Raw genomic sequence first — 24683 nt, forward strand, 5'->3', positions numbered from 1 at the left:
ACCAAGTATATGTGGGAACTAGAGAGCCATCATCTCATCAGTCCCACTGAGTTAACACCTTGTTGTAAGTATCCTTGCTTCAAGTATTCGTCTTCGAGCTCCGGCCCTCTCCACATCTGCATCCAGAGAAAGAACTGAGAAGACTGAATGTAAAGCAACAGCTGCCATGTTCCCTTTTGTCTGTTTTTATTTTCTCTCCCAGGGCTTTTCCCTTTTGATCTGATTTTTCTCTCCCTACATGGTTCATACAGCATTATGTATTAAAAATAAATAGACACCTTCTAGCCATGTGTCCCGGAGGGCTGAAGGACTTCTGGCTGGAGTTCCGCACCCCGGGCGCTCTCCACCTCCCTGGGAGGATGTCACAAGGTCCTGATACTTTATCTTCATTCTGTTTAAATCTCACAAACCTTTAAGTGTCTCCCCTTTGCAGGACCCTACAAGGGATCCTGGGAACAGAAAAAACCTGACAACCTCTGATCTCAAAGAGCTTATCATCTTGTAAGAGACATGCAAGTCTCCACCAAAAGGTGGATCGTCAGGAGGAAATGATCTCTAAGGCAGAAAGCTCACTGTTGTTGGGGTGGGGAGGAAAATGTCAGAAGGAAGGGGGCACCTGGAGGGGACCTTGAAGGAAGAGGAGCTTTTCAGTGAGCAGAGAAGTGACCAGTGACCAAGAGGGTTCCGCATGAGGCGAGCTAAGTGCCGGCTAGCCGTCTGCTTTGGCTGGGACACGCACGAAGGAAAACAGTGAAAGAAGGTCGGAACCGCAGGTAGCTCTTTTATTATCTTGTGGGCCATGGGGAGCCACCTGAGGCGTTTGAGCAGAGCAGTAATAGGGTGCGACCAATGTATTAAGAAGCTTTTAAGGCTTGAGTGAAGGCAGGATTGGTGAGAGTGGAAACTAAAGATGGAGGGAGCAGGTTGGGGACCTGAGATCACACCTTGGGGAAACGAAGTCACTCACCTCTAGAATTCTTTTCCTTGCTGGGAGCCCAGTATCAATGGGCCCCTTTTTTACTGGCGCCATCACCACCATTATTTCTGCATATCTGTGCCGATATATATTATATCTGTGATAGATATGTAATATCTGTGCCGATAATCGGCACGCTTCCTGTGACTGACTTCCTGTTCCAAAGCCCCCTTCTCTATCCACCATTCCCCTGTACGTACTAAGTGTCCTGTCAGAATGTAAGCTCTCGGAGGGCAGAGACTCTCTCACTCTTTCATTTATTTCCTCAATGCTTAGTGCAGTGTCTGGAACATATTAAGTGCTTAATAAATGCTTTTTTTCCCAATCAGTCAATCATTCATTCACTCATTTTCTCATTCACCATCTGGGAAAAAGAGAAGAAAAGACCGGGGGATCATTAGATATTTTTTAATCACTTCCATATGTATTCCCTGCTTCTCACAAACGTTTTCTCACATCAAGTCCCAGCTGGCCTGAGCTTTAGGCTGTGACTGTCACAAATAAATATTTGCAGAAGCGGGACTGAGACACAGGAACCTGCCTAATGGATCCGGCCTGGGCAGGCCGGCATCCACTGCATGGGATCATTAGGAGACTTTCAAAGACATCTGAAAAGCCGATTTCCTGAAACCAACTTAGGTGTAACTGAACAAGGAGCGGAACCGAGACAGATGAGACCATTTGGAGCCAACGGGCCTAGCGGCTCCCAGCCCCGGTGGGAGTGATCTGGTGCCTTGGGGAAGTGAGAAGCCTTCGTCCCCTCCGCCACTGGCCAGGTCACTTTCCTGAGCTTTATCGGCTTAGCTTTTCCAAGACCTTGCGGACCTCTTCCGGGTTGTAACGCCAGGGGCCTGGGCCACCCTGAAAAAGAACAAAAGTCATCTCTGGTGGGCATTGATTCTCCGTCCCTACAAAAGACGTGTACTTGGAAGTGGAGGGACCTCAGAGTGCCATCGGGCAGCCCCTTCCTGTCCCAGGTAAGTAAACAATACAGGGTAGAATCAACAAGCCTGAAGTCACATGAGAGATTGGGGGCAAAGCCAACCGCACGTGGGGCTCTCCGCTGCCGGGATCCTGCCCAGTCTGCAGGACTTTAGGCAGTGAGCTACGGCTGCCCACGAGGATAATCCCCCATGTTGGTTCTGAAGGGGGCATTAGCATGCGGGGTGCCTCCCGGCTGCTCAGGACCAGGGACGCACTGGGTTTCAAAGCCGAAAGTGGCTCGGGAGCAGCATGGATCTCAAGCCAGCGTCCTCATCCACGCTCCCGAACCGCACGTCCCGCCATCAGATGGTGGGACCTCCGGGGAGAGCGCTGAATGGGAAGCCCTTGGTGGCGAGTCTCCGTGGAGTACTCACCATTTATTGTGGGACCCCAAGCCAACCACTTAACTTCCTCCATGTGTAAGATGAAGATAATTGTAACCACAGGGACTTAAGGTGCAGATAATGGACATAAAATAGTTTGCAAGACTTTAAGCCCGTTAGAAAACTTTGTTATTATTAGTCACTTGTTCAGTCGAAGTCCTTGCTCTTCCTGACTCCGTTTGGGTTTTCTTGCTAAGTTTACAAGAATAGAAAAGCCATTTCCTTCTCTGGCTCATTTTACAGATGAGGAAACTGAGGCAGGCAGGGTAAAGTGACTTGCCCAGGATCACACAGCTAGAAAGTGTCTGAGGCTGGATTTGAACTCAGGAAGATGAGTCTTCCTGACTCCAGGCCTGGTGCTCTATTCACCACGCCACTCGCTGCCCCTAGAAATAGTCAGCTGGCATCAAACATTCCCCGACCCCTAAAATTGTACCCTCCTTCACCTCCTTCTTGCAGGTATGGGAAACTATTTCCTAGCAGAGCAGCTGATGAACCCTTTGGGATATTAAGGGAGAGAATTTGGGCCACCATTCCCCCACATTGAGTAGGGGGAAGCCAGAGACAGCACAGCACCATGGGAGGAACTCTGAGTTCAGAGTTAGGAAACTCAAGCCTGGATCTCAGCTCCCCCATTCCCTCTGTGACTGATTCTGGACATGCCCTTTACCCCACAGAGCCTCAGTTTCCTCAACTGTAAAATGGGGATCATAATATTTTCTCTACCACCCTTTTGTGGGTTCTCCATTTCCTAGCCTGTCTCTGTAGATTTGGTCCTAGAAGCATGAATTGTTTTATCTGTGGCGTCCAGTGCCGGATAGAGAGGGCAGAGGGATGGGGAAGTTTGTTTATTATAAAGTATTTATTTATTTGAAACATAAATTCAAACTAGAAAAAGGAAAAAAATATTGTCATGTACACAGCAGAACACAAGAAAGTACACATAGTAAATAGTACACATTGTATTCGGAAATGTCCGTTTTAGGTTTTTAGAGATTTTCTTTTGTTCTCTGCTGTGCACTTTTTACTTTATTCTTTTTTTCCCTTTCCTCCCTTTCACTTCCCCTAAGCAGACTCTAGTTAAGTACAGATATATTTATATTTACACATATACACATATACATATACAAATAAAGCTTTGCCTTAAAGAGAATTCTGTGCAAATGTCCAACTCCAAACCAAACTGCTCTCCCGCAACATACACACACACACACACACACACACACACACACACACACACACACCTTTACGTAGATATCTATAGTCACATTTATACACATCTACATTTATGTAAGGTAATACTATGCTTGTTTGAACTCTATTTCTCTGAAGGTGGAGAACATTATCCTTCTTAGGACCAAATCCTTCCATACTTTTCTAAATCCATTTTCTACATCACAACAAAATTCCAAGCTTATACTACTGAGCTGTTTTAAATAATATAAAATAATATTGATCAATAATGGCTGACATATGGTATAGTTTCCCTATTTTTCTCTTTTGGTAATCTGTTTTAACTTTAACTTTTTTCAGAGATTAATAATTAGCACTCTTTTTTTTCCTAATAAATCCTACTCCTGATCATTGTTATTATGTGTGTATCTCTTATTTCCTATCCCTGCTAACTCCTCTATTTTATGTCTACTTTGCTTTGTTATTACTTAACCTACTTCCTCTTCAAGGATCCCTTCCTCTTCCTCTGTCCTATCCTTTCCTTTCACTACCTTTTTATCCCATTCCCATTCATTTACTCACCTGGTTATATTCCCCTTATCCTATTCCTCCTCTCTTATTTCTCTTTAAATTTAAAACTTCTTCTAGAAAGATAGATAGATAGATAGATAGATGTAGCATTTCCTCTTTAACCCATTTCTGCTGTGAGTAGGATTCCAGAACTATCAGCCCTCCTCCCCCATCTAATTCCTCTGTGTCAGTTATTACTCTAATACCTTGTTCGTATAATTACTCTTTTTACCTTTTCCTACACAATTTTGTTTTTTAGAATCACATCATACTCAGCTCTACCCCAGGCTTTCTTTCAAACTACCTACCTACCAATGACAGTCGTAGATATATGGTTTACATCTCCTTAAACTTAAAACAATTTATTCTTATTGAGTCCCTTGAAATTAATCATTGATATTTACCTGAGATTTCTCTTGGATCTTATATGTAAAATTTTTTGCCCGCACAAATCCTAAAAGTCTGACAATTCATTGAAAGTCCATTTTTTTCCATTCAGGATAATGCCTAATTTTGATGGACATGATACTTGCAGCTACAACCCTAGTTCTTTTGCTTCTCAGTATATAGTGTTCCAAGATCTATGGTCATTTAATGTAGCCACTGCTAAGTCTTGTGTGAATCTAACTGTGATGCCCTTCTATTTGAATTGGGTTTTTTTTTTTTTCTTGTTACTCATAATCTTTTCGCCTTGATCTGGGCTTTTCAGGATTTAGTTATGATGTTCCTGTAGGATTTCCTCGTAATTTCTTTCAAATGATAATTGGTAGATTTTCTTCTATTTCTACTTTCCCTTCTTGATCTAACACTTTGGGACAATTTTCTTTAATTATTTCTTGTATTATTATAGTGAGATTCTTTTTTTGGTTGTAGCTTTCAGATATTCCAATATTCTTCTTTTCTCTTCTTTTTTCTTCAAATCTGTTGTTTTTCTTATGAGATGTGCCACATTCTCTTCTATTTTTCATTCTTTACATTTTGTTTTATTATATGATTTTACGTAATATTATGTATTATATTATGGTATATATGATCTCTTATAACTTTACTGGCTTCCTTTTACACAATTCTAGTTTTCAAGGTTTCATTTTTTTCCTTAAGATTCTGGATCTCCTTTTCTAATTGGTTGATTTTCTTTTCATAATCTTGTTTTTTCAGATTGCTCTTTTTTTTAGCTTTTCCTCAATATCTCTCTTTTTATTTTTAAGTCTTTTTTGAGTTCTCTGAATTCTTTTTGGACAGGTGGCCATTTAACATTACTCTTTGGGGTAGTAAAGGCTTTTTTATTTCAATATCCTTCTCTGAAGATGAACCCCCATCTTCCCCTATTCCCATAGCATCTTTCTATTCTTTCTCCTTTACCTACTCTTTTTTTTTTTTTAAACTAACAAGAGCTTGTTATTGTAATCACTTCTATTGGAGGAGAACTGCCTCTGGCTTCAGGTCTTCCTTCAGTTCTTTCCTCTAGCCTGGAACACCAAGCCAAGGTTAAGCTCCCCCTCTTCCTGCAAGTCCCCACAGCCAGCGGCGTCCTGCCCCACTGCTTCTGCACTCACCAGATGCTCGGACTCCTTCTTGTCCAGGGCCCGGTCTCAGTAGCATAGCTGAGCCTGGTGTTCCTTGTGAGCAGAGGTTGCCTCAATCTTTCTGGATTCAGAACCAGGAAGGTTTGGTCCCCCAGCTTGGGCAGAGTCTGCCTCCCAACCCACCTTACCTCAAGCTGCTGCTATTTGGACAATTAGCCTAGAGGTGTTTATATTTCATGTGAGCCAAATGTCCAGCCAGAATCTTTATTTTGACCTTCTCCATTTGTCCTAGAAAGACCACTGTTCTGCCCCAACTCATATTTGTTTTTAACTATGAGAATAAGGAATAGAGAGATAAGGTGAAGAACTTACAGGAACGTATGAATTCTTTTTCTGTATCTTATTTTCATTATTTCTGTGTTTCCCCTATGACGTGTATAATATGTGCAGGCCCACATTTACTTGAGCCTTGGCCAGCTAGAAACATATTTACTTAACCTGAGCTGATGCCATTTATTGGTATTTGACATTTATTGATATTTAGTCTATTAGCAGGACCACTGTCTGCTTGATTAAGCCTGAAGGCTGGATTTTCTGTTTCCTAGAAATTAGGAGATTCCCAGGAAACAGAAACCTTCTATTCCAATCTCTCCAAATAGCAACAACCAATTAGAGGCCTCCCCCTCCCCTTCTCAGTGCTCTCTTACTTGTGATGTCCTCTCTTGTATTTTCACTACTTCTTTAGCCTTCCTACCACGAGCTTTCTGTTTCCCTTATCTCGTGACAGGACAGCTCATCCTCTGGAGATTTAATAAACAATCTTTCTACTGAGTGGTCTCTGAGTGGTCATTTTGGATAAGGGTCTTCTACATCCCACACGTTAACCAATCTACATTTGCCCGGAGGCACAATTTTGTCTTGTTTGGGGTGGGGGGTGAGGGATCTGAAGAGACTGGAATTTTCTGACTTAATCCACAATCTTCCCAGAATCTTCTCCCCGGCCGGCTATTAAAAATAAAACAAAACCAAAAAAACTTCCCCTATTTGCTCAATGATTCATAACATAGCAAGACAGGTTAATACAATTACAACTAGCATTTATGTTGTATTTTAAGGTCTATAAAGTACTTTTATCTCCTTTTCTTCTCATAATTCTTCAAGAAAGGTGTTATAATGATCCCCGTTTTACAGGTGAGGAAACTGAGGCAGGCAGAACTAAAAGTACTACTAAGTATCCAAGGCTGGATTTGAGGTCAGGTCTTCCTAGTGCTCTGTGTTTATCCCAACTCTCTCATTGCTGGATAGCTCTTTCAGGTAGCAATACCCCAAACCAAAATCTGCCGCTGCAGGTTTTGTCCTTGGCTCTCTCCAGGACAGCCTCCCTCCTGCCCCCCAAACATCAGCACCGTGTGGCTCACAATCTGGGGGAGGTTCTTGCTCCTTTCCACTCCTATAGCCTTGAGCTGGTCTGGGCTTAACATTGGGGGCTTGACAGAAGCTGCAGCCCTCGGTGCTCTGGGATGGGAAAAACATTAAATACAGAATGAAGGGCAGCCGGCCAGAGTAGGAGGGAGTCCCGCTCCTTCATTTTATGATGAACAAACTGAAGTCTAGAAAAGTATGGGGATTTCTCCGAATCCACATGGGGCAAATGCCAGAGGGGGGATCTGAGGCCCCTCTCCCCCAAACTGGGGATCTGACCCCAACTGCCCCTAAAGGGGAGCCGGGAGCAAAACCCACTTGGAGAACACTTCCTCTTTTCAGCTTGTGTGACCTGGATCTGCTTGGGACTTGCTCCGTTGTACCCGGATCCACAGAGGAGACTCCTGACTGTGTGATGCGTGAGAGCGGGGACCACTGAGGAGGGACCCCCTTAGTCTAGATTCCCAAGATTATAGTAACATTCTAGATAGCCCCCCCCCATGTTGTTTACTCACCCCGAGCTTGTGGCTCCCTAAGAACCCCAAGGCTTTTTCAAAAGGCCCACCCAAAGCCATTGGTACCTTGAAGAGGATCCTGCCTTCCAGGAGAACATAGAAGCGCTCTGGGAGCGCGGCATAGCTCCTGCTGGTCAGGTTGTCCATGGTGTCTAAAACAACGGGGCACGTGGGCTTCTTGTCCCTCAGCCGCCGGGAAGCTTCCAAGCGCTCACCAAGGGTGCGGTGCTGTCTGATCTCGACATTGTTTGCAAAAGCCCAGCCATCTGGAGGAGAAGGAGCTGTCAGCTCAGCCAGAACCGAGCCGGGTTCTGGGCTGGCATTCGGCTAAGTACTGGGGACTAAGCCCGGCCCTGCCCTCGATGGGCTCATGTTCTAATGGAGAACGCAATCTGCACCCAGCTGGGCACAAACAGCAGACACAGGGGGTCGGGAGAAAGGAGGGGAAGCCTCCTTATCCTTCAACAACCTGGCCCCCAAGAGCTCGTGTCATGCCCAGATGAGGAAACTGAACCACAGAGAAATCAGTTGTGGCCCAGGCAGCTCCTGAGGCTAGCTAGAGGAGGCCCCAGCGGGCCACGGGAAGGGGAAGGGCAGAGATGCCTTTGAATGAGGTGGATGATTCCAGGATTGGGTTTTTGTTTGTTTGTTTGTTTGTTTGTTTGTTTGTTTTAGGCAAATCGAGTTAAGTGACTTGCCCAGAGTCAAACAGCCAGGAAGTGTTGAGTGTCTGAGGTCAGATTTGCACTCGGGTCCTCCTGACTTCAGGGCCGGTGCTCCGTCCACTGCGCCACTAGCCGCCCCCATTCAGAGGATTGTAACAGCTGCCTTCAGGGATGTGAAAAATTATAGCAGAAGAGGGCTACCAGCAAAGAGCAGAAGTAGGAAGATTAAGGCCCAGCAAATATGGAATGGGAAGCCCCCCTCAGGAGGCAGCTGGTCCCTAGCTTTTTGGGGGAATGAATATATCTTTATATACCTGAAATGCTAAAATACACAAATACTTCATTCATACAAATACGCTTATATTTATACAAATATTTACTTGTATGAAAATACAGAGAGAGAGAGAGACGGATGAAGATGGAGACAAGTAGACAGCGAGACAGCAAAGTGGAAATGGAAGTTTATTATCAGGAATCTTGAGAAGGTTTATATAAAGCTGTATTGGTAAACTGATTGCTCACATTAAAAGAAATTAAGAGATCTTCCATCAAAGGATCTTAATCTAGAGTCTGTGGATTTAAAAAATATTTTTATGGCTCTATTTCAATGTAATTGATTCATTGGTAATCTTAGGGATTTTATCCCTTTAAAAATATGATTCTGCGAAGGGGTCCAAGGTGTCAGTAGACTAATTGCTGGGCGTGGGAAGGGGCAGTCCCTGACACACAAAAAGGTAAGAAACTTCCCTCTGGTCCAATTGCTGCTCAGACACGGGAAGGAAGTTAACTAGTAAATTTACAAGCAATAAATAGCATCTGAGGCTGAGATGTAGGTCCTTTGATTCCAAACCCAGGGAACTTTACATTCAAAGCAGCTGTTTCAAACCTGAGGTAGTAGACTCAGAGAGGGCCCTGAAAGTGGTTTCCATTCAGGGCCGGGTGGGAATGTGCTAATTGCCGATCAAAGGCAGCTACGGGAGCTAATATTTATTTATTTCAACTTATATTTCATTTTTTTCAATCAGTGAAAATCCATCTTTTCTCCCTCCCTCTCTCCTCTCATTCCTCTCTTATTAGGACAGATCCCGGTTATAAACATGTATAGGCAAGCAGAACCAAAGAAATTTCTATATAGGTGATGTTCAGATTCATGCTTGAGTTGTTTTCAGTCCAATTCTCTGTGATCCCTTTTGAGTTTTCTTGGCAGAGATATTAGAAGGGTTTGCCGTTGGCTTTTCCAGCTCATTTTACAGATGAGGAAACTGAGGCAAACAGGGCGAAGTGACTTGCCCAGAGTCACACAAGTGTCTGAGGCTAAATTTGAACTCCAGGCCAGTGTGTGTGTGTGTGTGTGTGTGTGTGTGTGTGTGTGTGTGTGTGTGTAAGAGTGTGTGTGAGTGTGTGTTTAATGTGTGTGTGTGTGTAACAGTGTGTGTAAGAGTGTGTGTTTAATGTGTGTGATGTGTGTGTGTGAGTGTGTATGTAAGAGTGTAACAGTGTGTGTGAGAGTGTGTGTTTAATGTGTGTGTGATGTGTGTGTGAGTGTGTGTGTAAGAGTGTGTGTGAGTGTGTGTTTAATGTGTGTGTGTGTGTGTAAGAGTGTGTGTGAGTATGTGTTTGATGTGTGTGAGTGTGTGTGTCACACACACATACACACTTATTTATCCTGTGGGTTCAGATGTAGGGTGTGTTCAGGGAAGACTGGTACCTCTGGGGTGAGGGCTGCTTGTCCACCTTTGCTCTAACTCACCTGGGGCTCCAAGAAGCTGTAGGAGGCACGGCCACAGTCAGTAAACCCTTTCAGCAGACAGGCTAAATCAGGTGGAGGGGAACCTGTCGGTGAGTTAGGGGGATGTCTGCCCCCGAGAGCAAAGACTTCCCCGTGGAATGGGCTGCTGACTGCTCCGAGGGCCACGAAGGCGACGGAAGCAGGTGCCGTGGAGCACTTAGAGCCCGGCGGCCGTCCCCTGCATCCCGAGTCATCAGCAGTCTTCTTGCCTTGGTCCTGCCTCTGGACAGCGGCGACTCTGGACGAGAGCGAGACCGACTTTGTGCATCTGCCTCAGAGGAACGAGGAACTCTGGTTCAGTCCATTCGAATTCTCTGGGACTCTGTGGCTTAGACAAGGTCCTTGCCTCTTCTGCCACAATGGGGATTTCTTTTCTAATTCTTTCTTCTGTAGCTCTCATTCCCACTTTTTTCTTTACCAGCTCTTCACCGTAACAGCCTTTTCTGGTGGAATTCCTTTTTTGTTCACTCTTCTTCCAGCACGTGCCCTGACTTTGGCCTGGATGGCTCAGTGGTCAGGCTCTGCACCTTGGGAGGAAAGGTCGGGGCTGATCCTGTGGCTGCTTTCCTGGGGTACTGGGCGGTGTATTGTCCAGGATCTCGGGGACAGCTCAGGCTGGGGACCTCCCTACTCAAAGTGAGACAGGGCAAAATCCGATCCCTGCCTTCCTGCAAGGTCCTGACCTGGCTTTGGTTCTGAACAGAGCAATAAGTTGTTGCTGGGCTTCGCCTCCATCAGTCAGCCCAATCACAGCCTCCCTAGGTCTGGCATTCCTGCCTTAGTTGCTCCTCTGTGGGCTAGGGGCTACAACTGAGACCCTGCTCTGCTCTTGAGAGCTGAGCCACGCCACTGCTGCCTGCCTTTGAACCCACCCTCTCACCCCTGGGCCTGTGCTGGGGAGGGGGTGGGATTAGTGTGGGTCCCTTTCTTCATCCTCCCAAGTCTGTAACTCAGATCTGACTAGTGAGCTACAAAGGGGCCAGTTGTCACCCATTTCTCTTGACTTGCACTTGTTGGGGTACAGGGCCTCTTCCTGTGCTGGAATACTCCTTGAGAAGGATCCTGGCCAAAACTCAACCCCAGCATCTGCAGACTTCTCTGCATCCCCATGTCGTCCTGGGTTGGAAAAAGTACTAACAGTAACTTTTTCTTGGGTCTCCCCATTAGCTTTTGGTCTGGTGCGTTTTCTAGAGCTGTTTGAAAACTGTTGTGGAGAAGGACTAGGGGGAATCCATTGTACAGCTACCTCCTATTTTGTTTTCTCACCTTCCCATTGAAGGCTAGTAATTCATAACAAGAACCTCGGTTTCGTTATGGCAAGCAGTTGTCGGTAACAATGGGCAGTTTCCATTGGTCACGAAGGCCACCAGGGAAACGAAATTGGATCTCAGTCCCAGCAGTGTTGAGGGCCATGGCTTTATTTTCAGGGTCTCGTGGGGAGGGTGTTGGGTCTGTGGTCCTGCCTATGCCGGGGAAGAGTTCTGTGTGGTACAGATTGGTTTCTTTCTGAGAGGAGAAGGGGAGAGTCCTGGGGAAAGGCTTCTTCACTCATCAGGGAGTGATATCCTATGGGACTGCACTACCGACCACCTTGGCAGGAAGAGGAGAGGTTTGGGAAATAAGTGTCGTGCTTGACCCAGAGAGAGCATCTGTGAGGAACACACAAATCAGCCTCTCGCTGCCAAAATGACCCATCAGGAAATTCTTGATTCCACCGAATAAACGATTGTTTCATTATTCAGGCAGCAGAGGGAACCATTCTTCTGCACTTACTGTGATCAATGAGAAGGAATTAGTTGCCAAGGTAGAAATTGTTTCAATTTTAGCAGAAAAGTCCAGGTGAGCATTTGTATTAGAGACAAATCCAATCGAATCCAAGATGCATTTACTACTTAGCCTTAAACACTGGATGGGTGTTGCCTCGGCCAAACTGAGACCTGTAGAAGATCTTAGCTGAAAAAAGCTGAGCTCTCCCAGGGCCATCTCCCATAGTCCTGATCTCTTTCTGGCCACCGGACCCAGATGGATCTGGAGGGGATGTGAGTTAGGGGATCTTGCCCAGCCCGCTCTCCCTCCAATCCACTTGTGTGTCATGCGTCACCTCCCTGATGTCATGGTCCTCTGGGAGAACAAAGAACGGACAACAACAACTAGTCTAGGCTCTGGGATACAAAGGCAAAGTGAAAAAACAGACCACTGTCCCCCCCCCCCCCAAGGAGCTATTGTTTTAGTGCAGGATGAGCTGGATGCTGTCTGAGGGGTCCAGGGGACATTGCGAGAGCAGATTTCTAAGAGTTCAGGCAAAGATGAGAGAGAATTGCTAAATGTCCATACATATGAAGCAGCAATGATGTGGACCTGACATGAATGAAACACTAAAGCTAGCGTGTATTTGGGGGAGGTGGACGGTAGTGTAGCCCTGGCGTTGGCAAGTCCACAGGTAGAATCTGGCCTCAGACAGTGTGATCCCGGCACTTCACCCTGGTTGTCTCGGTTTCCTTATCTGTGACATGATCTGGTAAGGAAATGCCAAACCATGTCAGTACCTTTACCAAGAAAACCCCAAAGGGCGTTGGGAACGTTGGACAAAATGAACAGCCACAGTGTGACTTGGAGAAGAAAGCCCTTGGCTTGGTGATGGGCTCGGGAGCAGCCTTTGAATGTCTGAAGGGCTCTCCTCCAGGAGATGGAAATGCTTCGTTCTGAGGCCCCCGAAGCTTGCATGGGAGTAAAGGGGGAAAGTCGCAGAAAGGTAGATTTCATTTGGTTCAAGGAGAGGCTTCCCAATATTTAGTGAGATCTTTAAAAATAGCCAGACGACCACTTGTTGGCTATGTCGTAGAACAAACTCAGCTAGATCCTGGCCTGCCATGCAGGGACTAGAAAACTGCAAATTTACATCATCGATGTGATATTTTTATTTGTTTTGCTAAGTTTTTTCCAATTACATTTTAGTCTGGTTTGGGCAGCACCCTGGGCCCCAGTGGCTGGATTTGGAGGTGGTGAAAGAAGGAAATGGTTAATGTTGGAGGGATCATGGGAAGACACAGTCGACATAGCTAAGACGTACTCCCACCATTGGAATAATGTGTGGAAAATGGCAGCGTCGTTCATGTTCTTTGGTCTGGAGATCTGTCTAGTGGACTCAACAACAGTTGTTGAGTTATCTCTCAACAACACTGAGAGAGGAAAGAGCCGACATAGACCAAAATATTCACAGCAACAGGGGGTTTTATGGTAACAAACAACTGAACATAAGATGGGTACCCATCAAGTAAGGGCTGACTCAACAATCCGTGGTATATGACTGGAAGGGGATATTATTATGCCATAAAAGAAAGTGAGAAATCAAAGAAACTCTGATTGTATGAACTGATTCAGAGTAAAGAAAAGCTCTCAAAGAAAGCAGGGGCATGGGAATAATGTATATAATGAATACAACTATATACTGGTAAAGGATCCTAAAAAGACATCAGGATTCAGCTTAGCATGACGATAAAAGCTGCTTCCCTCTAATTTGTCAAGTAGACAGTGGGGGCAGAGCATTTTAAATGCCATTGAACACGTTGAATTGTTTTACTTGACTATTTTTCTTATAACAAAGGATGGTGATTGTGACATATATTTTTAGATTTTTAAATTAAGTTTTTATCAATTAAACCTTTTTGGAAAAGATGCTCCCTGGGGGCCCATATATCTCTGAGATCTTGCAAGATGTTGGAAGCCTGACGAAAAGAGGAAGGAGAATTAAGGGAAAGGCGATAAGCATTTATATAGTACCTATCATATGCCAGGCATTGTGGGAAATACTTTACAAATATTATCTCATTTGATCCTTACAAAACTCTGGGAAATCGGTGCTGTTGCTGTTCCTATTTACTGCTGAGAGAATTGTGGCAAACAGAGATTAAGGGACTTGCCCAGGATCACACAGCTATAAGCATCTAATGCTAGATGTGAATCCTGATTTTCCTGACTCGGGCCCCTTATTGTAATCACTGCGTCATCTGCCACCAAGGACAGAACTTTGGAGTTAGAAGGGACCCAGAAACCATCTTTTCCTTCCAGTGGTCCTCTAGGCTTTGTTAACCATCATGGAGGTCACCCATTCAGGACCCAGGGCTTTGTACCTGCAGCATGAGCCTCCTCAATGTAGATGATGAGGAAATCTGCTATTGAGCTGAAGTCTTCAATGAGTTTCTGGAACTGGCCAAATTTGAACATAAATGAGGGTCAGGTGCAGCTTCCAAAATTCAGCACCAAAGGCCTGCTGCCTGCAACAAAAAATATGACTGTGAAAATACTGGTGCCCAGTGACACAGAATCTAGAGAGTGAGAAAGCTCCCTGGTCTGCTACACTGCTTTAGATAGAGAGGGTCTTAGAACTGAGAATGTCAGAGCTGGAAGAGACCTTAGAACCAGGGAGGGCAGTCCTGGGAGAGGCCTTAGAACATGAAATGTCAGGGCTGAGGGGGACCTAGAACAGGAAATGTCAGAGATGGGGAGGTCTAGAACAGGGAATGTCAGAGCAGGGAGGCGTCTAGAATAGGGAATGTCAGAGATGGGAGGGGTCTGAGAACAGGGAATGTCAGAGCTGGGAGGGCTCTAGAACAAGGAATGTCAGAGCTGGAAGAGACTTGAGAACATGGAATGTCAGAGGTAGGTTATCTAAATGAGGGAATGTCAGAGCTGGGGGGGGTCTAGAACAGAGAATATCAGAACTGGGGTATCTAGAAGAATGACAGAGCTGGGAGAAACCTTAGAACTGGGGATGGCAATGCTGAGAGGGGTCTTAGAACATGGAATGTCAGAGATGGGGTATCTAGAAGAGGGAATGTCAGAGCTGAGGGAAGGTCTAGAACAGTGAATGTCAGAACTGGAAGGACCTTAGATTGGTAGGGACACAGGATAACAAAACTCAAGGGAACCATGAGAAAAAATGGTAGTTTTGTGAGGGAATGCTAATGGACTATAGAAGGGAGTGCTAGAACATACAAAATTGAATGTCAGAATAGAAAGTAACCTTAATCATATTTTCCAACTTCCTTGTATTTTAATGGGGAAACTGAAGCTCAGAGAGGAGTGGGGAATCATCAGTTTGTGATACAGTCGTAATTAAAGTGTTCTCTATTCTATACTGTGCATGTCTGGCAAAAATTGGGGGTGGGATTAGGTAGTTATCAGGACAGCTGGGTGGAAAAGTGAATAAAGTGCTGGGTCTGGAGTCAGGAAGACTCATGTGCTAGGTATGTGGTGCTAGGGGCTGGAGACATATAAGCAAAATAGAAAATGCGTGTCCTGACCTCAAGGAGAGACCAGGGGCAATGTGAGGACAGAGCAAAGATGAGGTCCCCGGTAGTTCCTGAAGAGCAAATCGCAGTGTTAAGGGAGAAATCTTTCTACCCCATCCCTCCTTAGTAGTATTTTGTTTCTGATGTACCCTGACCTGTACCTGCCCTCTCTTCTATTATCTCTTCTCTTTTCTTTTACTCCTTTCTCCTAGAGTTTCTATCTTCCCTTCTACCCAGCCCCACCCTTTTCTTTCCCCTTTCTCCTCCTACTTCTCTATAGGATAAAATAAATTTCTATACCCAACTGAATGATTCAGTTATTCCTTCTCTGAGCCAAAACTGACAATGTTCATCCCCCTCCCTTCTTTCCCTCTATTGTAATAAGTCTTTTGTGCCTCTTCAAGTGATCTAGTTTGTTCCATTATACCTCCCCCTTCCTGTTCAGGGAGAAGTCTTTACTCAAAGAAGCAGTAGTGATATTTTCACCAGGATTCAATCAAAAATATCCGGGTCAAGTTTAGCTCTGAGAAATCCTGCAGCTCTTCAGATTTCACTTGTTCCTCAGCTCAACCCCTGCTACCTGGTGGACCAGAAAGGACTCCTGACTTTGAAGCCAGAAGGCTGGTTTTGAGGCTGGGCTCTGCCATTCATAAACTGGGCTATGGACGGTCAGTTCCTTTGCCATCAGGACTATCAGGGATAGAATTGGATTTGATCATTTAATAAGACTCCAAGGAGAGGCTAGAATTGCACCCAAACCAGAGAACAGCCACAATTCAATTTAATTAAGCATGTATTTAGTGAGTGCCTACTGTGTGGCAGTCTCTTTGTGGCAAGTTTCAAAGACAAAAAGAAAAAGAAATTTGCCAACCATTTTACAGATCACAGGATATCTTCATATACAATCACTCATAGGATTGTTCGGACGGCAGAGGCAGCTTCCCTAATCTGAATTTCAGGAAACTGAAGTCCAGATTGGTCCCATGATCTGCCCATGTCACATGTGGCTTGTGACATCTGACACTGCTACTTCTTGACCTATGCCCAGGGCCATCTCGCCTATTCCCCCAGAAGAAGAACAATTCACTGACCATTCATGAAATCCCAGATGCGACGGCTCTCTCCATTGAGGGTGACCACAGAAGGGTTGGGTGCCAGCCCTCCCTGTAGTGCCTGGTCCTCCAGTTGCTGCCATCGGACCTTCAGGACAAAGAAGAAGTACTGGATGCTGAAGAACGTCGGGCCCCAGTTCTTATACTCAAACGCAGGGTTCTGATTAATGTTAATTCTCTGGCTCAGGATATTCCTCTTCATCCTTTCTGGGAACAAGATCTTCTGCACCTTCCCCACTGCAACATGCCAGGCCACCTGCAGCAAGACCCAGAGCCGCCTGACCCAGAGCAGCAGCCCAGCCATGATGGAGATGGAGCTCCAACTGGCTGTCTGCAAGGAAGCTGCAAACAGATTAAGAAGAGACAGGAAGAAAAGATCAAAAGCAGGTGAGATCACATCTAGCTGGCAAAGCCATCCCATGGGGTATAAAGTCCAGGGTTGCGTGCCAGAAAGGCACGAAGCCCAACCATGTGCCTGGTTGGAGTGGGTGGGGTTAAATGCCACATGTCCGTAGTTCCAAGTGAGGGCAGAGATATCCTTAGGAAAGTGTGAGTCCTGGATTTGTTTTAAGGGATCAATCAATCAATAAGCAAGCATTTTGGTTAAATTATTTATTTAGGATTTTATTTCTTCCCCATTGACATGGAAAAATATTGTTAAGTTTTAAGTTTTGAGTTCCAAATTCTCCTACTCTCTTCCTCCTTTACTGAGAAAGGCAAGTGATTTGATAAAGGTTAAACATGTACAGTCCTGTAAAACATATTTCCATACTAGTCATGTTATGAAAAAAACACAAATAAAAAAAATCCAAGAAAAACGAAGTTTAAAAAAGTATGTTTTGATCTATATTCAACTCTATCAGTTCTTTCTCTGGGGACAGTTAGCATTTTTCATCTGAAGGATAATTCATCCTTTGGAATTGTCTCATATTGCTAAGAATAGCTAAGTCATTCACAGTTACCCTTATAATATTGCCATTACTGGGGTAGCTAGGTGGTGCAGTGGGTAGAGCAAGAGCATTAGCCCTGAAGTCAGGAGGACCTAAGTTCAAATCTGGTCTTGGACATTTAACATTTCCTAGCTGTGTGACCCCAGGCAAGTCACTTAATCTCAATTGCCTCAGCAAAAACAAACAAACTAAAACCACAATCTTGCTGTTACTGTATACAATGTTCTCCTGGCTCTGCTCATTTCTCTTTATAACAGTTTGTGTAAATATTCCCAGTAAACAAGCATTAATTAAGTATCTACTATGTCCTAAGCACTGTGCTAAACTCGGGAAACAAAAGACAATTATGGCCACCCATGGGCATGTAAAAACTATCTCTGGGGGTAAATGTCCAGTGCAGAATTGTCCTTAAATTAATGTGGGACCCAGTAATGTCCCACAGGGAGTGTGACCTCAAACTATCCTTAACCAAAAAAAAAAAAAAACAAAAAAAATGTGATTTTATTTTAATATTTTTAAGTATAAAATTTTTTAAAAATAAATTTTGAGTTCCAAATTTTTTCTGTCTTCTTCTCTCACTCACCCTTTGAGAAGGCAAGCAATGTCATGCAAAACATAGTTCCATATAAGTCATGTTGCAAAAGAAAACATACACACATAAAACCAAGAAAATAAAGAAATTTCAAAGGGATGTTTCAATCTGCACTCAGAATTTATCGGTTCCTCTCTCTCCGGAGGTAGAGAGCATTTTTCTTCATAGATTCATTGGAATTGTCTTGGATCATTGTAATGAGGACAGCAACCAAGTCATTCACAGTTGACCATGCTACAATGTTGCTATTACTGTGTACGGTGTTCTCTTGATTCTGCTTGCTCCAATTTGCAACAGTTAAGTTATTTCTGAAAGCATCCTGTTCATCATTTCTTATATCACGATGATATTCCATCAAAATCATATATCATGACTGGCCAGGAGGTAAGAATCCATTTTAGTTTTTGATACTTACAGTAGCTGATACAGTTGCTCACCAACTTCCCTTTTCTATATATAAGAGCAGAGACATACTTAATATATTGATTAGAAATCTGGCGACTGAAGCAAAATGCAAACTCAGCTATATAACAATCCAAGACATATCTTTGAACTTAGGACAGGAAAAGCAGCCCACAATGGAGACTAAAGGCATTTGGGAGAAAGGTATTTGAGGACATTTGTATGATAATTTTACTCTGATGTGTATCTCAACTGTTTACATCTGAAGTAGCCAACATCCAGGCTTAATCATTTGCATCTCAGCAGATTGTGCTTGTTAGAAAGGATATAGGAATATCAAAGAATGTATTTTATACCGAGCCTATAAGCATTGGAAGTATATATATTTATCTCTCTGATCAATAAAACCTGAAGAGTTCATATCGAATTCTCTCCACCTGGCCCCTACATAACACACTCCTATTTCACTACTGAAGCTGGACTTCAACGCACAGCTTTTTTTTAGCTATTTCCTGACTCATAGGCATTCCCTCAATTTCCAATTCTTTGCCACCACAAAGAGATGCTAGAAATATTTTTGTACAAACAGCTTTTTTGGATGTCTTTTTGGGATACAGACCTAGCAGTAGAATTACTGGAGCAAAGGGTATGCACAGTTTGCCCTTTGGGCACAGTTCCAAATTGTTCTCCCAAACTCTACCAACAGTGCACCAATGTTCCTTCTTTCCATCTTCTCTCCAGCTTTTGTTATTTTTCCTTTTTGGTCATGTTAGCCAATCTAACAAGGGTGAGAGGTAAGACCTGAGAGCTGTTTTAATTTATATTGCTCTAATCAGTAGTGATGTAAAACATTTTTATGTGACTATTGATAGCTTTGATTTCTTCTTCTGAAAACTGCTTGTTTGTTGGGGATTAAATTTGTTGTTTGGTCTCTAAGAGCAGAAGTGAGAGCAAGTGAAGTGGGGATAAAGGTTGAAAAGAGGCCAATTTAGGCTCAAGTTACTAATGGAAAAACTGGAGGACTTCCCTTCATGGAGATTAACAAGCAAAAACTAGATGCTCATTTGTCTGGTCTGTTTTAGTGGGATACCTTGGTGGCCATTAAGGGCCCTTACAACTCTCAAATTTGGCAACTCTGCAAGACTAAATAATCTCAAGGACCTTTACAGCCCAAACTCTATGATTCCATAATTTGATGTGGGAGTAAGGATCAGGAAGGGGGGGGGGGTCAAAGGTGACTCAGATGAGCAGTTTGGGTGACCATATTGGTAGTGATCTGAGCAAGAGGGCTGGGGTTGATATGGGTAGATCTTGAATTGTGTTTTGGCTATCTTAAGTTTGAGAAGCCACAGGGAAGTCCAGTTGGTGGTGAGGCTTCTGGGAAAGGCCAGGTTTAGACATTTGAGAATGACTTTCTTAGAAATTTTGCCATAAAAAACAACTGTAAATATGAAGAGGAAAAACAGCACAGTGCCAATTTCAAGAGAAGGAAATTGAGGCACAGGGAGGTTGACCAGAGTCACATAGTTAATACCCCTCTGAGATGGTACATGAACCCAGGTCTTCCTGACATCAACTCTGAGACTGTGACAGCAACTCTTGCTCATTTGGTCCCTTTTTTTTGCAGCCTTAGTACTCATTCCCTCTATGTCTTTTATTTTGAAGTGTGTTTCTTATTCTCAGAAGATTGTTGGGCTTAATTGTCTTGTTCCTTCTGCCATTTTCTTTCCTTCTATTGAATTTTTTAGTCCATTCCTATTTAAAGTCAAGTATTAGACTTGATTCCCTCCATTTGTCTTTTTTAATATTGCTTTTAAAAAATCCTCTTTCTCTTTTAAGTCAGTACTTAGATTTTAAGAGTTAACCTACTTTCACATTCAACTATTTCTAGAGATTCTCTCCTCCATTTTCCCTTCTCTCTGTCTGCCCTTTCCCTAGTAAAGCTTATGAGCTTTATTTAAATTATTATTCTGTCTTCCTTTATTTCTCTTATCTCTTCCCCTCTATGACCCATTGTCCAGTCTTTTTCCCCACTCGATTAAGTGGTTAGTTCAGAATCTTACTTAACCTTTCTGGGTCTTGATTTCCTTCTCTGTTGGACTTGGACTAGATGTTGGACTTTGATTTCTTTACAGCTTGAAGTTATGAACCTATGAATCCAAGGATCAGATTGAGATCCCTCATCTAAGCAATCTCTCTTTCTAGGAATATTGCCCCACCCTTTTTTCTGTTTTGCTCTTAGAAATATTATTCTGTGGAGAAAAGAATATCAGCTGAAACCAATGCCATGTAGTAAAAATAACTTTCATCCCACTATCTCCCCTACCTACACAGTCGTCCAAGGCCACATTATCTCAGGGTTTACTTCTCCCCTAACTATGCCAGGAGCTAACCTACCCCTTGCCTCCTGGGAAAATGCTGCCTGGGAAGGGATTCTTTGGAACTTTTTGAAAACATCCAATTGGACAATTCAGCAAAGATCCTCCAAAAAAAAAGTCCTCCCTCCTCTGAGGGTTCATATACCCCAGGTTCTGGAAAATCAGGTCAGCAGAGCCCAGGATCAGGCAGGTGCCCCACAACGGGAGGATTCTAGGTTCACGATCCTGGCAATTGACTCCTTGTCTAGCAGAGGATGACCAAAGAGAGAGCTCTTTTTTTTTTTTTTTTAAATTATAGCTTTTTATTGCAGAACACATGCCAGGGTAATTTTTTTTACATTATCCCTTGCACTCGCATCTGTTCCAACTTTTCCCTTCCCTCCCCCCACCCCCTCTCCTAGATGGCAGGCAGTCTTATACATGTTAAATATGTTATAGTATATCCCAGATACAATATATGTGTGCAGATCCATATAGTTCTCTTGCTGCACAAGAACAATTAGATTCAGAAGGTAAAAATAACCTGAGAAAAAAATAAAATGCAAATAGTCTACATTCGTTTCCCAGTGTTCCTTCTCTGGGTGTAGCTGATTCTGTCCATCATTGATCAATTGGAACTGAATTAGATCTTCTCTTTGTTGAAGAAATCCACTTCCATCAGAATACATCCTCATACAGTATTGTTGTTGAGGTATATAATGATCTCCTGGTCCTGCTCATTTTCCTCAGCATCAGTTCGTGTAAGTCTCCCCAGGCCTCTCTGAAATCATCCTGCTGGTCATTTCTTACAGAACAATAATATTCCATAACATTTATATACCATAATTTACCCAACTATTCTCCAATTGATGGGCATCCATTCGATTTCCAGTTTCCATCCACTACAAACAGGGCTGCCACAAACATTTTGGCACAAAGGTCCCTTTCCCTTCTTTAGTATTTCTTTGGGGTATAAGCCCAGTAGTAACACTATTGGATCAAAGGGTATGCACAGTTTGATAGCCCTTTGGGCATAGTTCCAAATTGCTCTTCAAAATGGCTGGATCTGTTCACAACTCCACCAACAATGCATCAGTGTCCCAGTTTTCCCACAATCCCTTCAACATTTATCATTATTTTTTCCTGTCATTTTAGCCAATCTGAGAAGTGGGTAGTGATATCTCAGAGTTGTCTTAATTTGCATTTCTCTGATCAATAGTGATTTGGAACACCCTGTCATATGAGTAGAAATAGTTTCAATTTCATCATGTGAAAATTGTCTGTTGAGAGAGCTCTTAAACTGTATGAAATCTGACTGAAGAATACAAATGGCTTAAGGAAACTGCTCTGGAGCCAAAGAATAGAATTTTTGATTACTATATCTTTAGAAAATGATGGGATTTTATTGAGTAATCTCCCAGAACCAGTTTGGAGCAAATGAGCCACTGATATTGCTAGATTCTTCATTTTGCCAATATTTGGAAACTTTTCAGTTTTACTGGATCTGTTTTTCTTTCTGTGAAGATATTTTTTTCCGAGTAAGAGCTTCCTTATTAAAGTGGAGGCTCCCTTTAAAATAGCCTTTTCTCAAATGTTCTTTTTCCTTCTCCACTAATATGGAGATTCTCCTACAGCTAACACTCAAGCAATCAGAGATCTATTTTGTATATTCTCCAATTTTATCATCTCCTAACTTTGGGGCTTAACCTCTGGGGTTCTAAGACTAGTTAACTAAGGCCCCAAAGTCTTCTATAAGTAAATTTTCAACAAAAGTTATACCAGCTTCTCTTTAAAACTTAAAAAAAAATAGAAGAATTGTCCGAAGAATATAAATGAATTAACTGGGAGTCAGAAAAAGAGCATAAGGACTGGAGAAAAAACCAACTGTAACACTAGAAAGAAGGTCAGCTTAGCAATTATAACTTCTTTCTTTTTGAATTATGGAAACTCATAGTAGAACTTGGGGACATATTGGCTTTTACCTCTCCCATTCCTTCCTCCTTTCTATCAGCACCACTACTCCCATCTCCTTTCCCAACTTGGTATATTTTCTTTTAATAAATTAGAAAATAATTATAACTCACTATTGGAAAAAGAGAGTATCAGAATCCCTTTCAAATTATGAAATTTTGACAGTCCGGCTGTTAGGGTACCGTGAAACTCTGCATTGTTGCCATCGGAAGAATGGGGACCTTCCCAAACTGAACTGGGGGCCATTTAAGAGCATTTGGAAACTTGTGTGATTCTGTCCTTTTTTTCTATTAAATTTATTTATTTTCACTACACATTACTTTATGAATCATGTTGGGAAAGAAAAACCAGAACCAAAGAAGATAGGGGAGATTTTTAAAAAGCAAAACAAAACAAAACAGAAAAAAAGGAGTGAACATAGCATGTGTTGATTTACATTCAGTCTCCTTAGTTTTCTCTTTGGATCCAGATGGCTTTTTCTGTCCAAAGTCTATTGGCATTGCTTTGGATCACTGGACCCCCGAGAAGAACCGAGCCTCTCAGAGTTGCCCGATGTGTGTGTACAATGTATCCCTGGTTCTGCTTGTTTTGCTCAGTGTCAGTTTGTGTGGAATGGCGAGATGAAGAACTTACAGTAATGTGTGGATTCTTTTTCTTTATTTTCATTATGCCTGTGTTTCCCAGGACCTGCATAAATACAATATGCAAAGGCCTATATTTACTTACACCTTAGTTAATTACAGGTATATTTACTTAACCTAAGCTGATGACATTTATCAGTGTTTGACATTTTAGTCTATTAGCTTGATCCCAGTCCGCTTGATTATCTTAAGCCTGAAGGCCTAAGCCAGAAACCTTCCATTCCAATCTCTTCGGATAGCAACAACCAATTAGGTGCCTTCCCTTCCCCCCCTACCCACCAGCCAATTCTCTCTTACTCTCTTGTAACAAAATCTATAAAAACTGTGTTTATTCACTGATTCTTCCCCCTTCTGCTGTGAATACTTTATCTCATAGCTGGACTGCCCCCCTCTCATGAGAAGCTATAATAAACAATCTTTCTGCTTTCTACTTTGAGTGATCTCTGAGTAGTTATTTTGGGTAGGGGTCTCTCACGTCCCACACAAGATCATGTCAATCTTTTTCTAAAATCAGCTTGTTCTTCATTTTTTATAGAACAATAATATTCCATTACCTTCATGTACACAGCTTGTTCAGTCATCCCCCACTTAATGGGCATCTACTCACTCACCAGTTTTTTGCTACTACAAAAAGAGCTGCTCCAAACATTTTTGCGTATGTGGATTCTTTCCTCTCCTTTAAGATTTCCTTGGATACAGACCCAGTAATTGATTGTGGCTGTTAGAGCAATTATTTACTGTGTGGGAATTTGTGGTAAAAAAGTAGAAATAGCAATACAAGGCTAAACAGGTCTCTTAGGGCCCCAAGGAACAAGTCACTCCTCCCCGGGATAATTTTGATTGGTGGCTCATTTAAGGAAAATGTCAGCAACTCAACATCTGTGAACTCATATCAGTAGAGGTAATGGTCGGGCTAGCTTTCTGGAGGAGCTCAGGGCCAGCCTTGATCTTAGGGGAGGAGGCAGGAGGCAGGAGAGTCACCAAGAGGAGGGTCAAAAATGGAATGTCTCATTTCCAGACCTCTCAGCCCTTAAATACCTCGGTATGATTTACTCATTACAATATACTGAGCATGTGCCAATTAGAGAACCATTACATTGCCATGCTGAGTACTAAGGATATATGAGTACTAGAGAACGATGACATCACCATGCTGAGTACTAAGTATATGTGGGAACTAGAGAACCATGACATCACCACGCTGAGTACTAAGTATATGTGAGTGTAGTGAGCTTTTTCTTCTCAAGACACAGCCAGGTGATCAAAGTTCAGATCTTTTATTATCTCCAATATAGCCCAGTTAGCTTAGAGGCCTATCTCTCTGCTTGGTTCCAAGAGCTCTCTCCGAATGTCACCAAATCCAA

The 24683-nt window shown here is 43.1% G+C and overlaps 1 protein-coding gene across 2 annotated transcripts; it reads right to left on the reverse strand.

The window, feature by feature from the left end:
- Positions 1-1368: 1368 nt before the first annotated feature.
- DIO1 (iodothyronine deiodinase 1) lies at positions 1369-16987 on the reverse strand. 2 transcript variants are annotated; one of them, XM_051999650.1, is made up of 4 exons: positions 16386-16987; positions 14134-14277; positions 7616-7815; positions 1683-1837 (listed from the first exon to the last, which is right to left on the reverse strand). In XM_051999650.1, exons 1-4 carry the CDS (start codon positions 16825-16827, stop codon positions 1769-1771), a joined length of 855 nt encoding a protein of 284 aa, XP_051855610.1. In that variant the 5' UTR covers positions 16828-16987; the 3' UTR covers positions 1683-1768. The 2 variants fall into 2 exon arrangements, with proteins under 2 accessions (XP_051855611.1, XP_051855610.1); XM_051999651.1 differs by lacking the exon at positions 7616-7815 and having other exon boundaries at positions 1369-1837; positions 16386-16772.
- Between the last annotated feature and the right edge of the window lie 7696 nt (positions 16988-24683).

Source organism: Antechinus flavipes, chromosome 4 (assembly GCF_016432865.1).
Source record: "Antechinus flavipes isolate AdamAnt ecotype Samford, QLD, Australia chromosome 4, AdamAnt_v2, whole genome shotgun sequence".
Classification (NCBI taxonomy): domain Eukaryota; kingdom Metazoa; phylum Chordata; class Mammalia; order Dasyuromorphia; family Dasyuridae; genus Antechinus; species Antechinus flavipes.